At 51.2% G+C, this 14,930-nt stretch overlaps 1 protein-coding gene across 1 annotated transcript; it reads right to left on the bottom strand.

Annotated features, from left to right (window-relative positions):
- Nucleotides 1-7,054: 7,054 nt before the first annotated feature.
- Ccdc8 (coiled-coil domain containing 8) lies at nt 7,055-10,087 on the bottom strand. Its single transcript, XM_055615560.1, has one exon. It carries the CDS (start codon nt 9,344-9,346, stop codon nt 7,883-7,885), a length of 1,464 nt encoding a protein of 487 aa, XP_055471535.1. The 5' UTR covers nt 9,347-10,087; the 3' UTR covers nt 7,055-7,882.
- Between the last annotated feature and the right edge of the window lie 4,843 nt (nt 10,088-14,930).

Here is a 14,930-nt window from a genome sequence, read left to right on the forward strand (position 1 = left end):
TGGTGAGGTGGCTCTGTGGGTAACGTGAGTTCAGTCCCTGGAGTTCCCTGTGGTGGGAGAGCGCCAGAATCCCCCCACCCTTCTCTCTCACACATTACAGGCTTTTTTGTTGCTGGGGTTTTTGTTTGTTTGTTTTGAGAAGTAAAGGCAGGTAAGTTTTTCCTCAGAAAAAGTTTGCTGTTTTATGTCTGGATGGGACACCTGCTGCCGAGTTCTTCAGCCCTTACTTGGTCCTGCCTGGAAATAGCCTCAAAGATCCGTCCAGAAGCAGCACTCCTCTGACTCCAAGCTCTGTCAGGTTGACGAACTAATCGAGTGCCCCGAAGAGAAGGCCTAGACAATTTTTAAGAGGAGCTAGGGGTGTGGCTCAATCATAAAGCACCTACCCAGAATCCACCAGTGATGGCCTGAGAGGACGCCAACACCCAGTGGTAAAAAATGGTTAGGGAGTTGGGTGTGGCGACTCGCCTGTAATCCCAGCACTTGGAGAGGCAGAGGCAAGCGGATCTCCAGCCTGGTCTACAGAGGGTCCAGGACAGCCACGGCTACACAGGGCCACTCTGTCTCCAACAAAACAAAACAAAGTGGTTAGGGAAGCAGGATGGTGGTTTGTGGGGCACACCTTTAATCCCAGCACTCAAGAGGCAGAGGCAGGCAGATCGCTGAGTTTGAGGCCAGCCTGGTCTACAAAGTGAGTTCAGGACAGCCAGGGCTACACAGAGAAATCCTTTCTCCAAAAAAAATGAAACAATGGTTAGGGAGTCTTCTCCAACTGAACTACCAACCAGAGAGCATGCATGGGACGGATGTAGGCCCCTGCACATATGTAACGTACACTTGGTCTTCATATGGGATGTCATACAGTAGGAGCAGAGGCTGTCCTGACAATTGTCTGCCTATGGATCCTTTTCCCCTAACTGGACGGCCTTGTCCAGCCTCAATAGAAGATGTGCCCAGTCCTATTACAGCTTGATATGCCACGGTGGGCTGATACCTATGGGAGATCTCTTCTCTGATGAGAGGGGGGCGGGGAAGTTGCCATGGGGATGGCTCTAGAGAAATTAATTAATAGAGAAGGGGGGGACAGTCTCCAAGCCAGACCTGTGAACTCGTGATAGGAATTCCACTTGCAGACTCCTGTCCTCAGCCTTCCCACGCGCAACCCTGGGGAACTTCACCCCATGCCACGTGAGAGAGCAGGGCAGAATGGGGGTGGGGGGAGACAGACACTGAGGAGGTGGAAGCAAGTTCAGGCAAGTCTGGTTGGCTAATTCAAAAATTTAGCAAAGAGCGCCACTCAGGCGTGGGGCTCCGGGCCTGGCTCACAGTCGCCCTCTGCTGGCCAAGTAAATGATTACTAGGTTGAGGCCAAGACCCCTACCTGTCCATGTGCAGTAGCTGAGCCAGCCAGAGCCCACTCAGAGTCACTCAGGCGGAGGAACACTCCCAGTCCTACACGGTGCGGCCAGGGCCTAGAACGACTCCCGTGCTAGGGACAGAAGGCGGCCGGCGGCCCTCAGCCCCTGCCATGCAAGGCCGGAATCTACCACCAGGTGGTGCTCCAGGACCGCGGTTAAATACCCACGAGTGCCGGCTCGTACCAGTGGCCGAGGCGTACAGGGAGGAACAGAGCCCAGGCCCATCCACCTTCCATTACAACAACCGCCAAAGCTAATATTCCTGTCTCGCTAGCGATGCCCAGCTCTCTGTTTAAAGCCCTACCCAGACAGACAGGGTATCATGGAGGCCAGGCTGAGCAGAAACTTCCCCGGTAGCAGAGGATGACTTTGAATCCTGCTTCCCTCCACCTCCAGAGTGCTGGTATTTCAGGCATGCACCACCGAGCCTGGATTTAGGGTAGCACTTGAACCCAAAGCTTCCTTCAACATAGCAACAGTCAGGCTCCATCCCCAGTCCTAGGCCCTCTTATTGTGAGCGGGTTTTTTTGTTGTTGTTGTTGTTTTTTTCAGGTGGGGAAATTTGCTCAGAGAGGGTGGATGAGTCACCAAAGAGTCACAGGACCTCTTACTCCACTCATCTGATGAATGACCCTTCTTGCTGGCCCCAAACGTTACCAGAGAAAATGTGGTTGTGGGGGCTGAGCAGCAGAAAGCAGTCAGGTGAGTAGGGACACATCCTGCCTTGAAGTTGTGAAACCCTCTTCCCCTGGCAGTCATGGTCAAGAGCAATGTGGTAAGAAGAAAAAGGTGCTGGTTAATCTTCTCTAGGCCGGGGCGGCAAAGGACAGGAGAGTGCTGGGTGCCACTCCAAGGGACTCCACAGCATCGCCATCTTTTCCTTTTCTTTTTACTGGGAGGGGGGAGTTGAGACAGGGTTTCTCTGTGTAGCCTTGACTGTCGTGGATCGCTTTGTAGACCAGACTGGCCTCAAACTCACAGAGATCTGCCTGCCTCTGCCTCCCTGAGTGATGGGATTACAGGTGTGTGCCACCACTCCTGGCTTCTCTGTTTCTCTTGAGGATGGCTAGGAAACTGATTTCAGGTGTGTACAGACCTCAGAAAGAGAATGGGGGTGGGGCCAGATGGCAGGAGTGAGGTCAAGAAGCTTCTTCAAAGACCTGCCACCACTACCTCCTGACCCCTATTTCTCCATCTCTCCGTCTCTTGTCAGCTTTCTTCCTTCCTTAGCCTAGGCCTGGGAGCCTGAGATTTTTCATTTTTCTGACAGTGAATTGAAGCTGAACTGGTTCAGATTAAAACTGAAGAGCTTGGAGCTATACCTCTGAAATGAAGCCCCTGCCTAGAATGCCCCAGTGATAGACTGGGGTGTGGCTCAGTGGTAGAGGCCCTGCCTAGAATCCCCCAGTGAGGGGCTGGGGTGTGGCTCAGTGGTAGAGCCCCTGCCTAGAATCCCCCAGTGAGGGGCTGGGGTGTGGCTCAGTGGTAGAGCCCCTGCCTACAGTCCCCCAGTGAGGGGCTGGGGTGTGGCTTAGTGGTGGAACCCCTGCCTAGAATCCCCCAGTAAAGGGCTGGGGGTGTGGCTCAGTGGTAGAGCCCTGCCTAGAATCCCCCAGTGAGGGGCTGGGGGTGTGGCTCAGTGAGGGGCTGGGGTGTGGCTCAGTGGTAGAGCCCTGCCTAGAATCCCCCAGTAAAGGGCTGGGGGTGTGGCTCAGTGGTAGAGCCCTGCCTACAGTCCCCCAGTGAGGGGCTGGGGTGTGGCTCAGTGGTAGAGGCCTGCCTACAATCCCCAGTGAGGGGCTGGGGTGTGGCTCAGTGGTAGAGTCCCTGCCTAGCACGCACAAGGCCCTGGGTTCCACTTTGGAGTCAATAACTTTATCCTTTAAAAGGCAGGGAGGTCAGGACCACAGGGAAATGCAATTAGATGTGTGATCAATCTTAGGATAATGTTCAAAAATCAGCAATATTAATGTGCTCTTAGTGCAGGATATCCTGCCGTTTATGTATTAATTCATTCATTCATTCATTCATTCATTCATTCATTCATTCATTCATTCATTTTGTAGCCTAGGCTGGCCTCAAACTCACTATACAGTCTTCCTTGAAGTCTAATCCTCCTGCTTCTTTCTCGTAGAAGCTAATATTTCATGCATTTGTCACCATATCAGGCTATGCCTTTTGAGTCAAAGGTATCCCCCATCAAGCACTTGGCCAGGACCACATGCACCCCCCCCATTGTTTTGTGGGTTTTTTTGGTTGTTGTAAAACTGGGGGGTGCGGGGGGTGTAACAGGTGTCAGGTGCCTGCGAAGGCCAGTGTGTAAAGCAGGTGGGGTCCCCTGGAGCTGGAGTTAGAGGTGGGTGTGGCCTCTATGTGTGGCTGCCGGGAACTGGACTTAGGTGCTCCGTGGTGCCGCACAGCACTCCCGTAGTGAGCCTCTAGTCTAGTCTCCTCAGTCCTCACCTCAGCCTGGTGAGGTGAGTCGCCCCAACTCGGTCATGACTCTTGGTCACAGGAGGCTGAGATGCTGAGTGTGAGGAACCTGTTTCTGTCCCTCCACGTGCCCAGGAGTGTGGCCATGTTCTAGGACTGCCTAGAATGGGGGAGTGGGGACAGAGGTGAGCCCTCAGTCTACGCCCAAGCCAGCCTGTCTAAGCTGCAGTTCCCACTGTGACCATCAGGATGTTCTTCAGTCCCACTAGGCCAAACTACGCAGGTGACTGACCATGCCCTGGGCATGCTCAGCATGTAACAGCACCAAAGCCATGCCAGGCCTCTCTACATGCCAGGCTGATTTCGGGACCCAGCCTAGCAGAAGCCCCTTGTAGGGGGGCCGAGGTAGAGTGCTTGCCTCGCATGCTTGAAGCCCTGGCTTTGATCCCCAGAACCACATAACCCAGGGTTTGGTGGTACACCTGCCATCTCAACACATGAGAGGCCAGTACTGGAGGACCCAGAGTTCAAGGTCATCCCATGCAACACAGGGAGCCAGGGCCACATGAGGGCCTGTCTTTAAAACAAAACTGGGCTGGAGAGATGGCTCAGAGGTTAAGAGCACTGGCTGCTCTTCCCGCATGGCGGCTCACAGTCATCTATAATGAGATCTGGTGCCCTCTGCTGGTGTGCAGACACATGTTCAGGCAGAGCTGTATAAATAAATAAATCTCAAAAACAAAAACAAAAGCCTTGAGTTGGTAATTGGAAGATATAACATCACCTTTCTTCTTGGCCTAGGGCAGTGCGAGGGTTCCTCTTCTCTCACATCTGGTCTCTGGATCTTCCTGCTAGATGAGGGAGGGAAGAGGACGTCATGTCCTCTCAGGGGAGGGACAAGCTGAAGGTCAGCACAATCCAGGTTTGTTTTGATCATGATTCAAGGCTTTTTAAAAAGGCTGTGAAAACAACTCCCAGGAAGAGAGTTTGGTTTTGATTTTGTTTTTTATTTTGGAGACAAGGTTTCTCAGCCCGGGCTCGCTTTGTAGACCAGGCTGCCCTTGAACTCACAAAGGTCTACCTGCCTCTTACTCCCAGAGTGCACAGCATGCCTGCACTTGGTTTTTCTTGTTTTGTTTTTTTATTCTCGTCTTGTATTTTGAGGGGTTTTGTTTTTTATTCTGTAGTGTTATCCCAGGCTGCAGCTGTCCTCTGGGTTTCTGTGGCGCTGCGTATGTCTACACTGCGTTATGTGTACACTGCATCTGGCAGCGTGGCTCTCGACACTAACGATGGCAGGGTGGGTGTGGCGGGGAACAGAGGGTTTCCTGGCATGTGCAGGTCTGAGCTGGAGCGTGAGCGAATACTGAATATGTGTGTCCATAAACTTATGGACATTTCTGGTGGGCTACCAGTGCGTGTGTATGGGAGCCTACCATTTGTCCCTGGACCCGTGTCTGGTGGCTTAGACATGTGCACGTATGTCGTGCAAGCCAGTGAGCTGTGATCCGGTGTCACAGAGTGCAACTGACATGGGTGAAGCACACAGTCCTGTGTCTAATCTGTCTTCCTCTGTCGTGAAGTCCTCCCCCGGATTCCAATATTGTCCCTGAAGCCCATTGAGCTCCAGGCCCTGTGAGGGAGGCTGAACAATCACTAGGTCGCACCGTCTATTTATTAATGCTTTTCTTTTTATCTTCAAGTGGCTGTGGACAACAGCAAGGACCACCCCTGACCTCTCCCCCTAGCCTCCAGACCCCACCAAGCCCACTCCTCCAGGTGGGGTTCATATTTTGTCTTTTAGTTAACGTATCAGTGGGACTTTCTTCTGGATAGGCTGTGAGCTGTGAGGGAACAAGCCTTGTTGTCCATGAACAACAGCAAAAGGGCCTCTACCAAGGCCACAGGGAGAAACATGTGGTATGTTATATAACCACTTACTTTCAGAACACAGCAGGGAAGGAAAAAGTGGCTTACAAGGGTGTATCATAGAACACCTACCTAGAATCCCCCGGTGAGGGGCTAGGGCATGGCTCAGAGTAGAGACCCTGTCTACAAGGGAGAGCCTGTGTTTTCTCCCCAGATACTATCGGGGAAGAAATAGAAAGAGGGTCAGGGCTGCTGGGGCATAATTCTCAGTCACATGAGGGCTGGACTGCTCTTTTCCACCAAATGTTCTTTTCTCCTGCTGACACTTACAGAGGCTGTATGTACGCATTCATCCTTCTTCACTGCTAGTGGCTGGAGCGCTGCCAGCATCACAGAGAGACGCTTCCACCTTCCTCCCACCCTGGCGGGCCCTTAGCGGCCCAGTTATAAGAAGCACTACTTCCCCCCTCGAGCACACTGCTGTTCCAACTGCTTTTTATGCATCCAGTGGCGATGTCTGTGAGCTTGGTCAAAACAGCTTGGAGGGAGTGGTGAGACGGTCCAACAGTTTGTAAATGCAGTTGCTGCCAAGCCTGATGACCTGCGCTTGATCCCCAGAATCCACATGGCAGGAGAGAACTGATTCCAGCAAGTTGTCTTCTGACTTACACACACACACACACACACACACACACAGGAAGGGGGGAGACCTCCGGAGGCTGAGCAGGGTGGCACACACTTGCAATCCCAGCATTCAGAAAGCAGAAGGGCCATACATTTGAGGTTAAATAAGGAGACGCTGTCTCAGAAAATAGACAACAAAAGCCTTCTTCACATTCAAGGGTGCCACACACCCATCCCAGACACAGCCACATCAAGGACATCAGAGGTCCCAGAGGAGTGCAATTCCCTGCTGGCTTTTTAAAAATCACCTTCAATTAGTACTTATGCATCTGGCTGTTTAGGCTGCCTGTGTTCTGTGCATCATGTTTGTGCCTGGTGACCAAAGTTACCAGGCAGGAGCGTCAGATCCTCTGGAGTTCTGCATGGTGAGATACGATGTGGCTGCTGGGGATTGAACCCAGCTCCTCTGCAAGAGCGGCCGGTGCTCTTACCCTCTGAGCCATCCCTCCTGCACCCCACGCCTTGTTTTCCTGTATCCCTTCACCAAGGTCAGTGTGGTATGCGAAGCCCACAGGCCCTGCACCCTCCAATCCTGCAGTGCTTAGAAGCTCAAACATGGCAGGCAAAGTGACAGTTTAAACACAGGATCATCACCATTAAGGAGCCAGCCAAATTACCCCGACTCTGTTCATTGCCACCTAGAAAACAAGAAACCACCTTGAACACATTTTTATTTGCATATCAATTTGAGCCCTCTCTTTAGGTGCTGTCAATCAAAGTTAGTCACAGAAAAGAAGACAAAGGACAGAATGATCCCCCTCCTCTGCCCATTTCCCTTTGCCAGGCTGTGAGCATTTAAGATACATAGTAAGAAGTTAAAATACATCCCAGGCACAGCTCCATGGGCTGGCTTCTTTACATCCTTTGAGATGTATTCAGTATTTTTTTTAAATCAACTTATAAAAATTTATAATCACTTATATAAAATTAAATCACTTATAAAAATTAAGTGTATTTACAGCCATGCAACCTTGAACATATGATCTCATCAGATAAAAACAAGATGATAAAGAAGGCCTCTAGAAGGTGGGCATGGTGTCACATGTCTTTACTCCAAGCAGGGGCAGGCATCCAGATCTCTGTGAGTTCAAGGCCATCCTGGTGTCCATGTTGAGTTCTAGGCTAGCCAGGGCTACATAGAGACCCTGCCTCCTAGAGCCAGATGTAGTGGCAGACACCTAGAGCTCAGGACACTAAGATAGAGGACTACTGTGAGTGTGAGACCACCAAGACTCCATAGAAAAACTGTCTCAAAAAACAAAACAAAACAAAACAAAAAACCAAAGGGGAAGAGGAAGAAAGAATGGAAGGAAAAAGAAAAGAAAGGGGAGGAAAGGGCAGGAAAGGTGTGGGGGTGGGGTGCTCCCTGCCTCTGCAGCCTCCATTTTCAAACATGGAGGTAGAAGGAGCCTGCAAGGGAGGGAGGCATCCCAGCAGCTAACATAGGACAGGCAGGGAGCAGGGCCCTGGTCTTCCCCTCACAGCTCTTCTTCTTGCTCTCTCTCTTGCATTTCTGCTCTAGCTTCAGGCCTCAGCACCCTGAGGCTCCTAGCCTCACCTGTCTTGGGGACTCTCTTGGGCAACGTTGGCAACCGCGGACTATGCCAGAAGGCTCTCCTGCGCTTACAAAACCATGAGAAGTGTCCTGGGGTCTGGAACCTCACTGTCTTTACCTGTTTCCGGACCCTAGATCCAGAACCAGCTGAGGCTTCTGGCGTAGCCTGAGGTCCGGCCTCCTCCCTCTGGTCATGGAGGACTCCTACCCTCTGGTCAGCTGGGGCCTCCACCCTCTGATTGTCTCCAGCTCCAGCCTCTCGGTTAGCTGGGCCCTCAGAAGCCTCTATGGCTTCTGCCCTCTGGTCAGGTAGGACTTCTGCCCTCTGATTAGCTGCAGCCTCTCCCCTCGGATTAGCTGCAGCCTCTCCCCTCGGATTAGCTGCAGCCTCTCCCCTTGGATTAGCTGCAGCCTCTGCCCTCTGGTTAGCTGCAGCCTCTCCCCTTGGATTAGCTGCAGCCTCTGTGCCATGTTCAGCTGGAACCTCTGGCCCCTGGTTCTCTGCGGCCTCTGGGGGACCCTCAGCTGGCATGCCCGTCCCCTGAGCTTGGGATGGTGCCTGCTCCTTCCTGAACCGCCTCAAGGAGACCCACTTGATCTTGGGCGTCCAGCGACTGGTACCCAGGGTCTGGTTGATCCCGTCTCCTGTGCTTCTGGAGCTGTGTTGGTCCTGGCTGGTGCTGCGACTGAGTCTCAAGTCTCGAGCCCTCTCAGGCATTGAGGAGGCTTGCTGGGCCTCACCTGATCTGGGCGCCCAGCCCTTCACCGTCTGTTTCAGCTTCCCCCAGGACACCTGGCTGACATACTCCCTCCATCTGTCCGCCTTGGACGGCTGGGGCCCCAGGTTCTCAAACATGGGCACTGAAAGATTGATTCGACGACGTGGAGGAGGCGCACTGGGCTTCTTCTCTCCACGGCGAAGGAAGGCCTCCACCAGCTCCTCATCATCCTCACTGTCCACGTCGCTGCCCAGGAATTTGCTGCCCAAGTAACTGACAGGCATTTTGCGCACCTTCCTGGTCCTCTGGGGGCCCCTGCTGCCTTTGACTTTGGAGGTCTCAAAGTCACTCAACTCGCTGTCGCTAGCATTGCTGCTGTCGTAGGTGCCTATGACCAGCCGAGGGGGGGGAGTGACCATCTGCGGGACTCTCCTCACTCGGCGCTCCTTGGATTTTTTGGGGGGCTGGGGTGGGTGTGGAGTGTTCTTTTCGATGATGCGGGTCACATCTTCCAGGGTGCGACCCTCCTCCTGCAGAAACTGGAGCAGCCGCTCCCGAAACTCAGCCTCCTTGGTGGCAGGCTTGGAGATGACTCTCCACACGCCCCCAGCCAGCCGGACCTCCCGGGGGATAAGCAGGTAGTCAACATCCTCCCCAATCTGCAGCATCCCTACCGTGGAGTCCTCCTCTTTGCGGAACACCTTCCCGATCTTCTTAAAGGTGCCCACGGGCCTCAAGGCCTCCACTAACACGTCCAGATCCACATCTTTGCAGACGTCCGGGACACTCCAGAGAATCAGGCAATCAGGAGACGGTAGGAAGCCCCATGGGAACCAGCCTCCCACGTGGCTTTTCTCAAGGGTCTTTAAGATCTCCAGCGTGGACTCTTGGTTGAGGGGGCAAGAAGCCCAAACAGACTAGACTTCAAGCTTGAGGAGGGGCCGGTGGGGGATCCCAGCGACTCTGCTCAGGCAGAGTGTAACCTCCCTGCCTACCCCCCCCCTCCCCGCAGGCAACAACAAGGCCGAGCTGGGTCCCCACCACCAGCTCAGAGTTGAGGCAAGCAGTTCTCCAGGATGCTTACTGAGGCGCCTCGCTAGGCTTGAAGTCCGGGCCAAACTGGAACCGCCAACGTCCACGTTGGGGACGCACAGGCTCTGATCTCTTCTCCCTCGGCCCAGACACCCCGGATGCCTCTGAAAGTTCGTGGGAGGACTCTAAAGACAAAGGCTGCAAAGTGTGGCCGTCCAATATGGCGAGGCGCTTAAGGGCCTCCGCCCAGCCCCGAGGAGGGTCTCCCAACCCCCGGCAGGCTGCCACCCGCTCCAAGCTGGCCTTGCGCTCAGTCTCCCGTGGAGCCGAGAGCAGCAGGAAGTTTCTGAGGGTCCTCCCCTCCTGGGTGAGGCCCACCTTCTTCTCATCTTACACTCTCAATTGGGAAGACTGGCAGCGGGGCTATCCATTCCCTTCAGGGCAGCCTCCCTCCCCCCCCCCCAGAGGGGTGGCCGCCCCCCCCCCCCCCCCCCCCCGCCCCCAGGGCCTCGCTGAGGCCAGGGCTTCCTATCTCAGCAGCCAAACCCCACGTCATCTTCTTTCCCGAAAGGCTGCTGAGTCCCCGACCTGCCATCTTTGACTTGCAAGCCAAAGAGGTGCATAAGCCTATGATGGTCCAGATCTCCTGAAGGCCACTGCGATTGTGAAAGTCCGTTCAAAATCCCGGGGATGGGGGCTGGAGAGATGGCTCAGAGGTTAGGAGCACTGCTTGCTCTCCCAGAGGTCCTAAGTTCAATTCCCAGCAACCACATTGTGGCTCACAACCATCTATAATGAAATATGGTGCCCTCTTCTTGCATTCAGGTGTACATACAGGCAAAACATCGCATACACAATAGGCTGCTCTTGCAGAAGACCTGGGTTTGGGTAAAAAAGGGACCGGAAAGATAACTCAGTGGATAAAAACATTAAAAGATGTAAGCCTGATGACCTGAATTCAATCCCCAGAACTCACAGAAAGCCAACTCTACAGAGTTGCTGTCTGGTCTCTACAAATGCACCTGCACACACAGATTATACATACATACATACATACATACATACATACATACATACATACACACAGGATAACAAAATATTTTAAAATAAATTTTTTTTCTACAAAATAAAAATAAATCTTTAAGATCACAGAGATGTTGCGGTGCCCTCAAGTTCTTAACTTACTATGGATAGCATATGACCTGCCTCAAACTTTCAGTGATCCCCCTGCTTTAGCCTCTTTCTTTTGGGCTTACAGACATCGGCTACCATACCAGGATTAAAGATAATTTTTCTACAACACAATCCAGGTAAAGAAGTGACTTTGATGCCAATATAAAAACATATAACAGGGCCAGCCATGGCGGCACACATCTTTAATCCCAGCACTTGGGAGGCAGAGGCAGGTGGATCTCTTAAGAGTTTGAGGCCAGCCTGGTCTACAGAGTGAGTGCAAGACAGCCATTACACAAAGAAACCTTGTCTCAAAAACGTGTGTGTGTGTGTGTGTTTCAGACATAGGGTGCACAGTTGTGAGCCCAGTAGTTTGAGGCAGAAGGATCAGGAGGGTAGGGTTGCTCTCATCTACAAAGTGAGTTCACAGCCAGCCTGACTACAAGAGACCCTGTCTCATAAAGCAAACAACCCAGGGGCTGGAGAGATGATTCAGTGATTAAGAGCACTGGCTGTTCTTGCAGAGGACCTGGTTTCTGTTCCCAGCACCCATATGGTGGCTCACAGTCACCCAAAACTCCAGTTGTAGGGGATCAGACACCTTCTTATCTCCACAAGAACCAGACATGCATATGGAGTACAGATGCAGACACATGCCCCCCCCACACCCCTTTTAAAAAATTACAGCTTGTGATTGTATTTAACACAGGAAGACCTTGGAAGCAAATCATTAGCAATGAGGGAAGGGGAAGGCAGAGAGAGAAAGATGTCGGCAGGAGGGGCTGCTACAGGTTGGGGCGTGAGGTAGGGGCGCTTTGTACAGAGCCCTGGCCTGGCTGCAGCTTCCCCTGGGGAAGTGGGTGCATCTTCCTCTTCAGCAGAAAGGGTGCTGCTTTTCTTCAGCAGAAAGGGTGCTGCTTTCTGGCTGTTCAGCCCTAGGCCTTGAATAGTAGACAGCTGTCTCCAAGGTAACAAAAGGGGCCCTGGCTGAGTTTAGAGAGGATGCTGGGAACCCAGGGCGGTCCAGAGGCAGCCCCTCTGACTCCTCTTGCCTTCCTCAGGCCTCTTTCCCCAAAGTAGAGGTGCTTTGAAGAGAAAAAGCCAAGACTGCCAAGGGACACCAGCTTTAATGATGGTATCATATAATAAGCACTACATATTTTTGTTCTTGTTTTTCTTTTTCGAGACAGGGTTTCCGTGACTGACCTAGAGTTCTGTAGGCCAGGCTGTCCTTGAACTCAGAGATGCACCTGCCTCTGCCTCCCGAGTGCTGAGATTAAAGGCGTGTGCCATCACAGCCTGCCTATAAATTCTAAATCTTGAGGTTGGGGATTTAGCTCTGTGGGGAGCATTTGCCTAGCAAGCACTGGCTGGGGCTGGAGATACTGCTGGGCGTTCAAGCACTTCCTGCTCTTTGCTGAGAACCAAGTTCAGTTTCCAGTACCAACGTGGTGGCTCAGGGCCATCTGTAACTCCAGTTTCAGGGGATCCAGTGCTAACTTCTGACATCCAAGGGCAATCAGGCACACACATGGCATACAGGCATGCACACAGGCAAAACACTCACAGACACAAAATAAACAGATCTAATTTTAAACCTTCTTAAACTGGCTCATCCATGTAATCCAGGCTTCTCTGAAGGCTGAGACAGAAAGATCAGAAGTTCAAGGATTCAATTTGAAATTATAATTCCCAGCCAAATTATATATATACATATATATACATATATAAGTATAAACCCCAGATGTTTGGTATTCTTATAAAATTGCCAGCCCCTGATCATTTCTTCTTCTTCATTTTAAATAAGCCAGCCTGAGCTGGAACCATAATATAACTACAACTTTATACTGTTTAAAACAAATGACTATTTGTGGCTCATTGGTAGAGCCCCTGCCTAGAATCCCTCAGTGAGGGGCTGGGGGTGTGTCTCAGTGCTGGCCTATAGGTGCCAAGGCCTTCGGTTGGATTCCACCCATCAATCATCATCATAATAATAAAATTGAAAGCTGATATCTGAACCAAAGTGTGCCAGAGCATTATGGGCCTGAGGTGCAGTAGTTAGCAGATGAAGGAACCTGAGGAAGTGAGTCATCCTTCATTCATTACTGAACTGAAGGTTAGCAGCAGCGCTGTCCCTTCCCTCTGTCTGTCTCAAGACAGGACATAAATCCTCTGCCACAGGAGACAGCTGAGATTCACTGGGTGAGAGCTCCCAAGGAGTTTAGCCAACAACCCCTCCTCCTCGTATTCACGTTCCACCGTTCCCTGCTTTGAATCCCTGCCTGTTGTGTCTTGCACTGACTGCTCAGAGCCCTGGGTGTAGACAGTGGCAGAGCTCGTGCCTGGCATGAGCGAGACCCTGGGCTCCATCTGCAGCACTCACAAGCTGAAACAAGGACCTGAGGGTTCTTTGTTTCCAAAGTTCACAAAGATTTGTCACAGGGATCGCTAGACATGTAACTTTAAGAAAACAAAAAAGTACATCTTGCCTCTTTCTTGTTAATTTGGTTTTGTAATAATCACAACCACGTTGTCAGAGTCTTTGCGAGGACCAAGGGCATAGCTCACTGGTTTTCCAGCTCTCGGAAGGCAGAGAAGGTAGACTGGGAATTCAGGACATGATGACCTTATCTCAGGCAATAATAATAAAAATAAGTGCTGGCAAAGTGGCTCAGTAGGTACAGGCACTTCCCACTTACCACACCATGAAAGAAGAGAACCAGTTTCCTATTGTCCAGTTGTCCCATACAAATACAAAAAAAAAACACAACAATGTTTTCAAACAAATAATCAAAGTGGGGGAAGGGAGCTTTTCTTTTTTTTCTTCTTCAGGGTCAGGAAAGGATAATTTGACTATCTGAAGAGATGTGTTTTGTGCTTGTTTGTTTGTTTGTTTGTTTGTTTGTTTTATTTTTGTAGTCCTGGCTGGCCTGAAACTCTGAAAGTAGACCAGGCTGGCCTTGAACTCAGAGAGATCCTCCTGCCTCTCCTTCCCAAGTGTTGGGATTAAAAGTGTGTGCCACCATGCCAAGCCTGAAGCACAGGACCTGTCACTGTTTTGTTATTTCCTTTTTTATGTTTTTGGGTGTGTGTGTGTGTGTGTGTGTGTGTGTGTGTGTGTGTATTTTGTTTCATTTATCCTTTTAATTTTTTATCAAGATTTCTTTTATGTATGTATATGTTCTGCCTGCATGTATGTATATGTGCCATTTTCCTGCCTGTACCCAGGGAGGGCAGAAGAGAGAAGGGGTCCCTGAACTCGAGAGTTAGCATGTACTAAGTCCTAGCAGTTGGTGCTGGGAATTGAACTCGGGTCCTCTGCAGATCAGTCAGCGCTCTTAACAGCTGAGCCATTCCTCCAGCCCCTCATTTCACTTCTGAGATGGAGGGAACTCCATATGTAGCTGAGAACGACCTTAATTTTCCAATTCTCCAGCCTCTTCCTCTCAAGTATGGGAATAGCAGTTATGCACCTCCAAGCCCAGTTTTGGCATCACTCAGGACCATGAGGGCTTCTTTCGAGCCAGCCAGCACTCTACAACAGAGCTACATAAACAGCCCTGGTTTTTAAGGTGTTTTTTTTTTTTTTTTTTTTTGACAGGTTTTGTGTAGCTAAGGCTGGCTTTTTTTTTCCTCTTTTTTATTTTTTTTTATTTTTATTAATTACAGTTTATTCACTTTGTATCCCCCCTGTACCTCCCTCCCCCCTCCCCTCCCAACCCTACCCTCCCTCTAAGGCTGGCTTTTAAACTCATCCTTCAGCTGTCTCCTTCCAGCTCACCGATCTCTCTTAACAAATTGTCCTACCTTTCACTTCAGCATTGGGAAACAGCCTGGGGTCCCGGGAAGCCAGCCAGGCAGAAGAAAGCTGTGTGCTCTGTGTTCTCTCAGCCAGTGGCATCAGATAGCAACTCTTTTAAGAAATTAAAAGGGAATTCAGCCAAGGAGAGAGAGAAGTGCACACACATGTATGTGGAGGTCAGAGGACAGCCTGGGAGATTCTGTTCATTTCTTCTACCACTTGGGCGCTGGGGATCAAACTGATGT

The sequence above is a fragment of the Psammomys obesus genome, unplaced genomic scaffold (assembly GCF_907164565.1).
Source record: "Psammomys obesus unplaced genomic scaffold, mPsaObe1.curated_primary_1811, whole genome shotgun sequence".
In the NCBI taxonomy this organism is placed as follows: Eukaryota; Metazoa; Chordata; class Mammalia; order Rodentia; family Muridae; genus Psammomys; species Psammomys obesus.

Coding starts and splice junctions, on each gene's coding strand:
- Ccdc8 (XM_055615560.1), bottom strand. CDS start 9,346: ATGCTGCAGATTGGGGAGGATGTTGACTACCTGCTTATCCCCCGGGAG.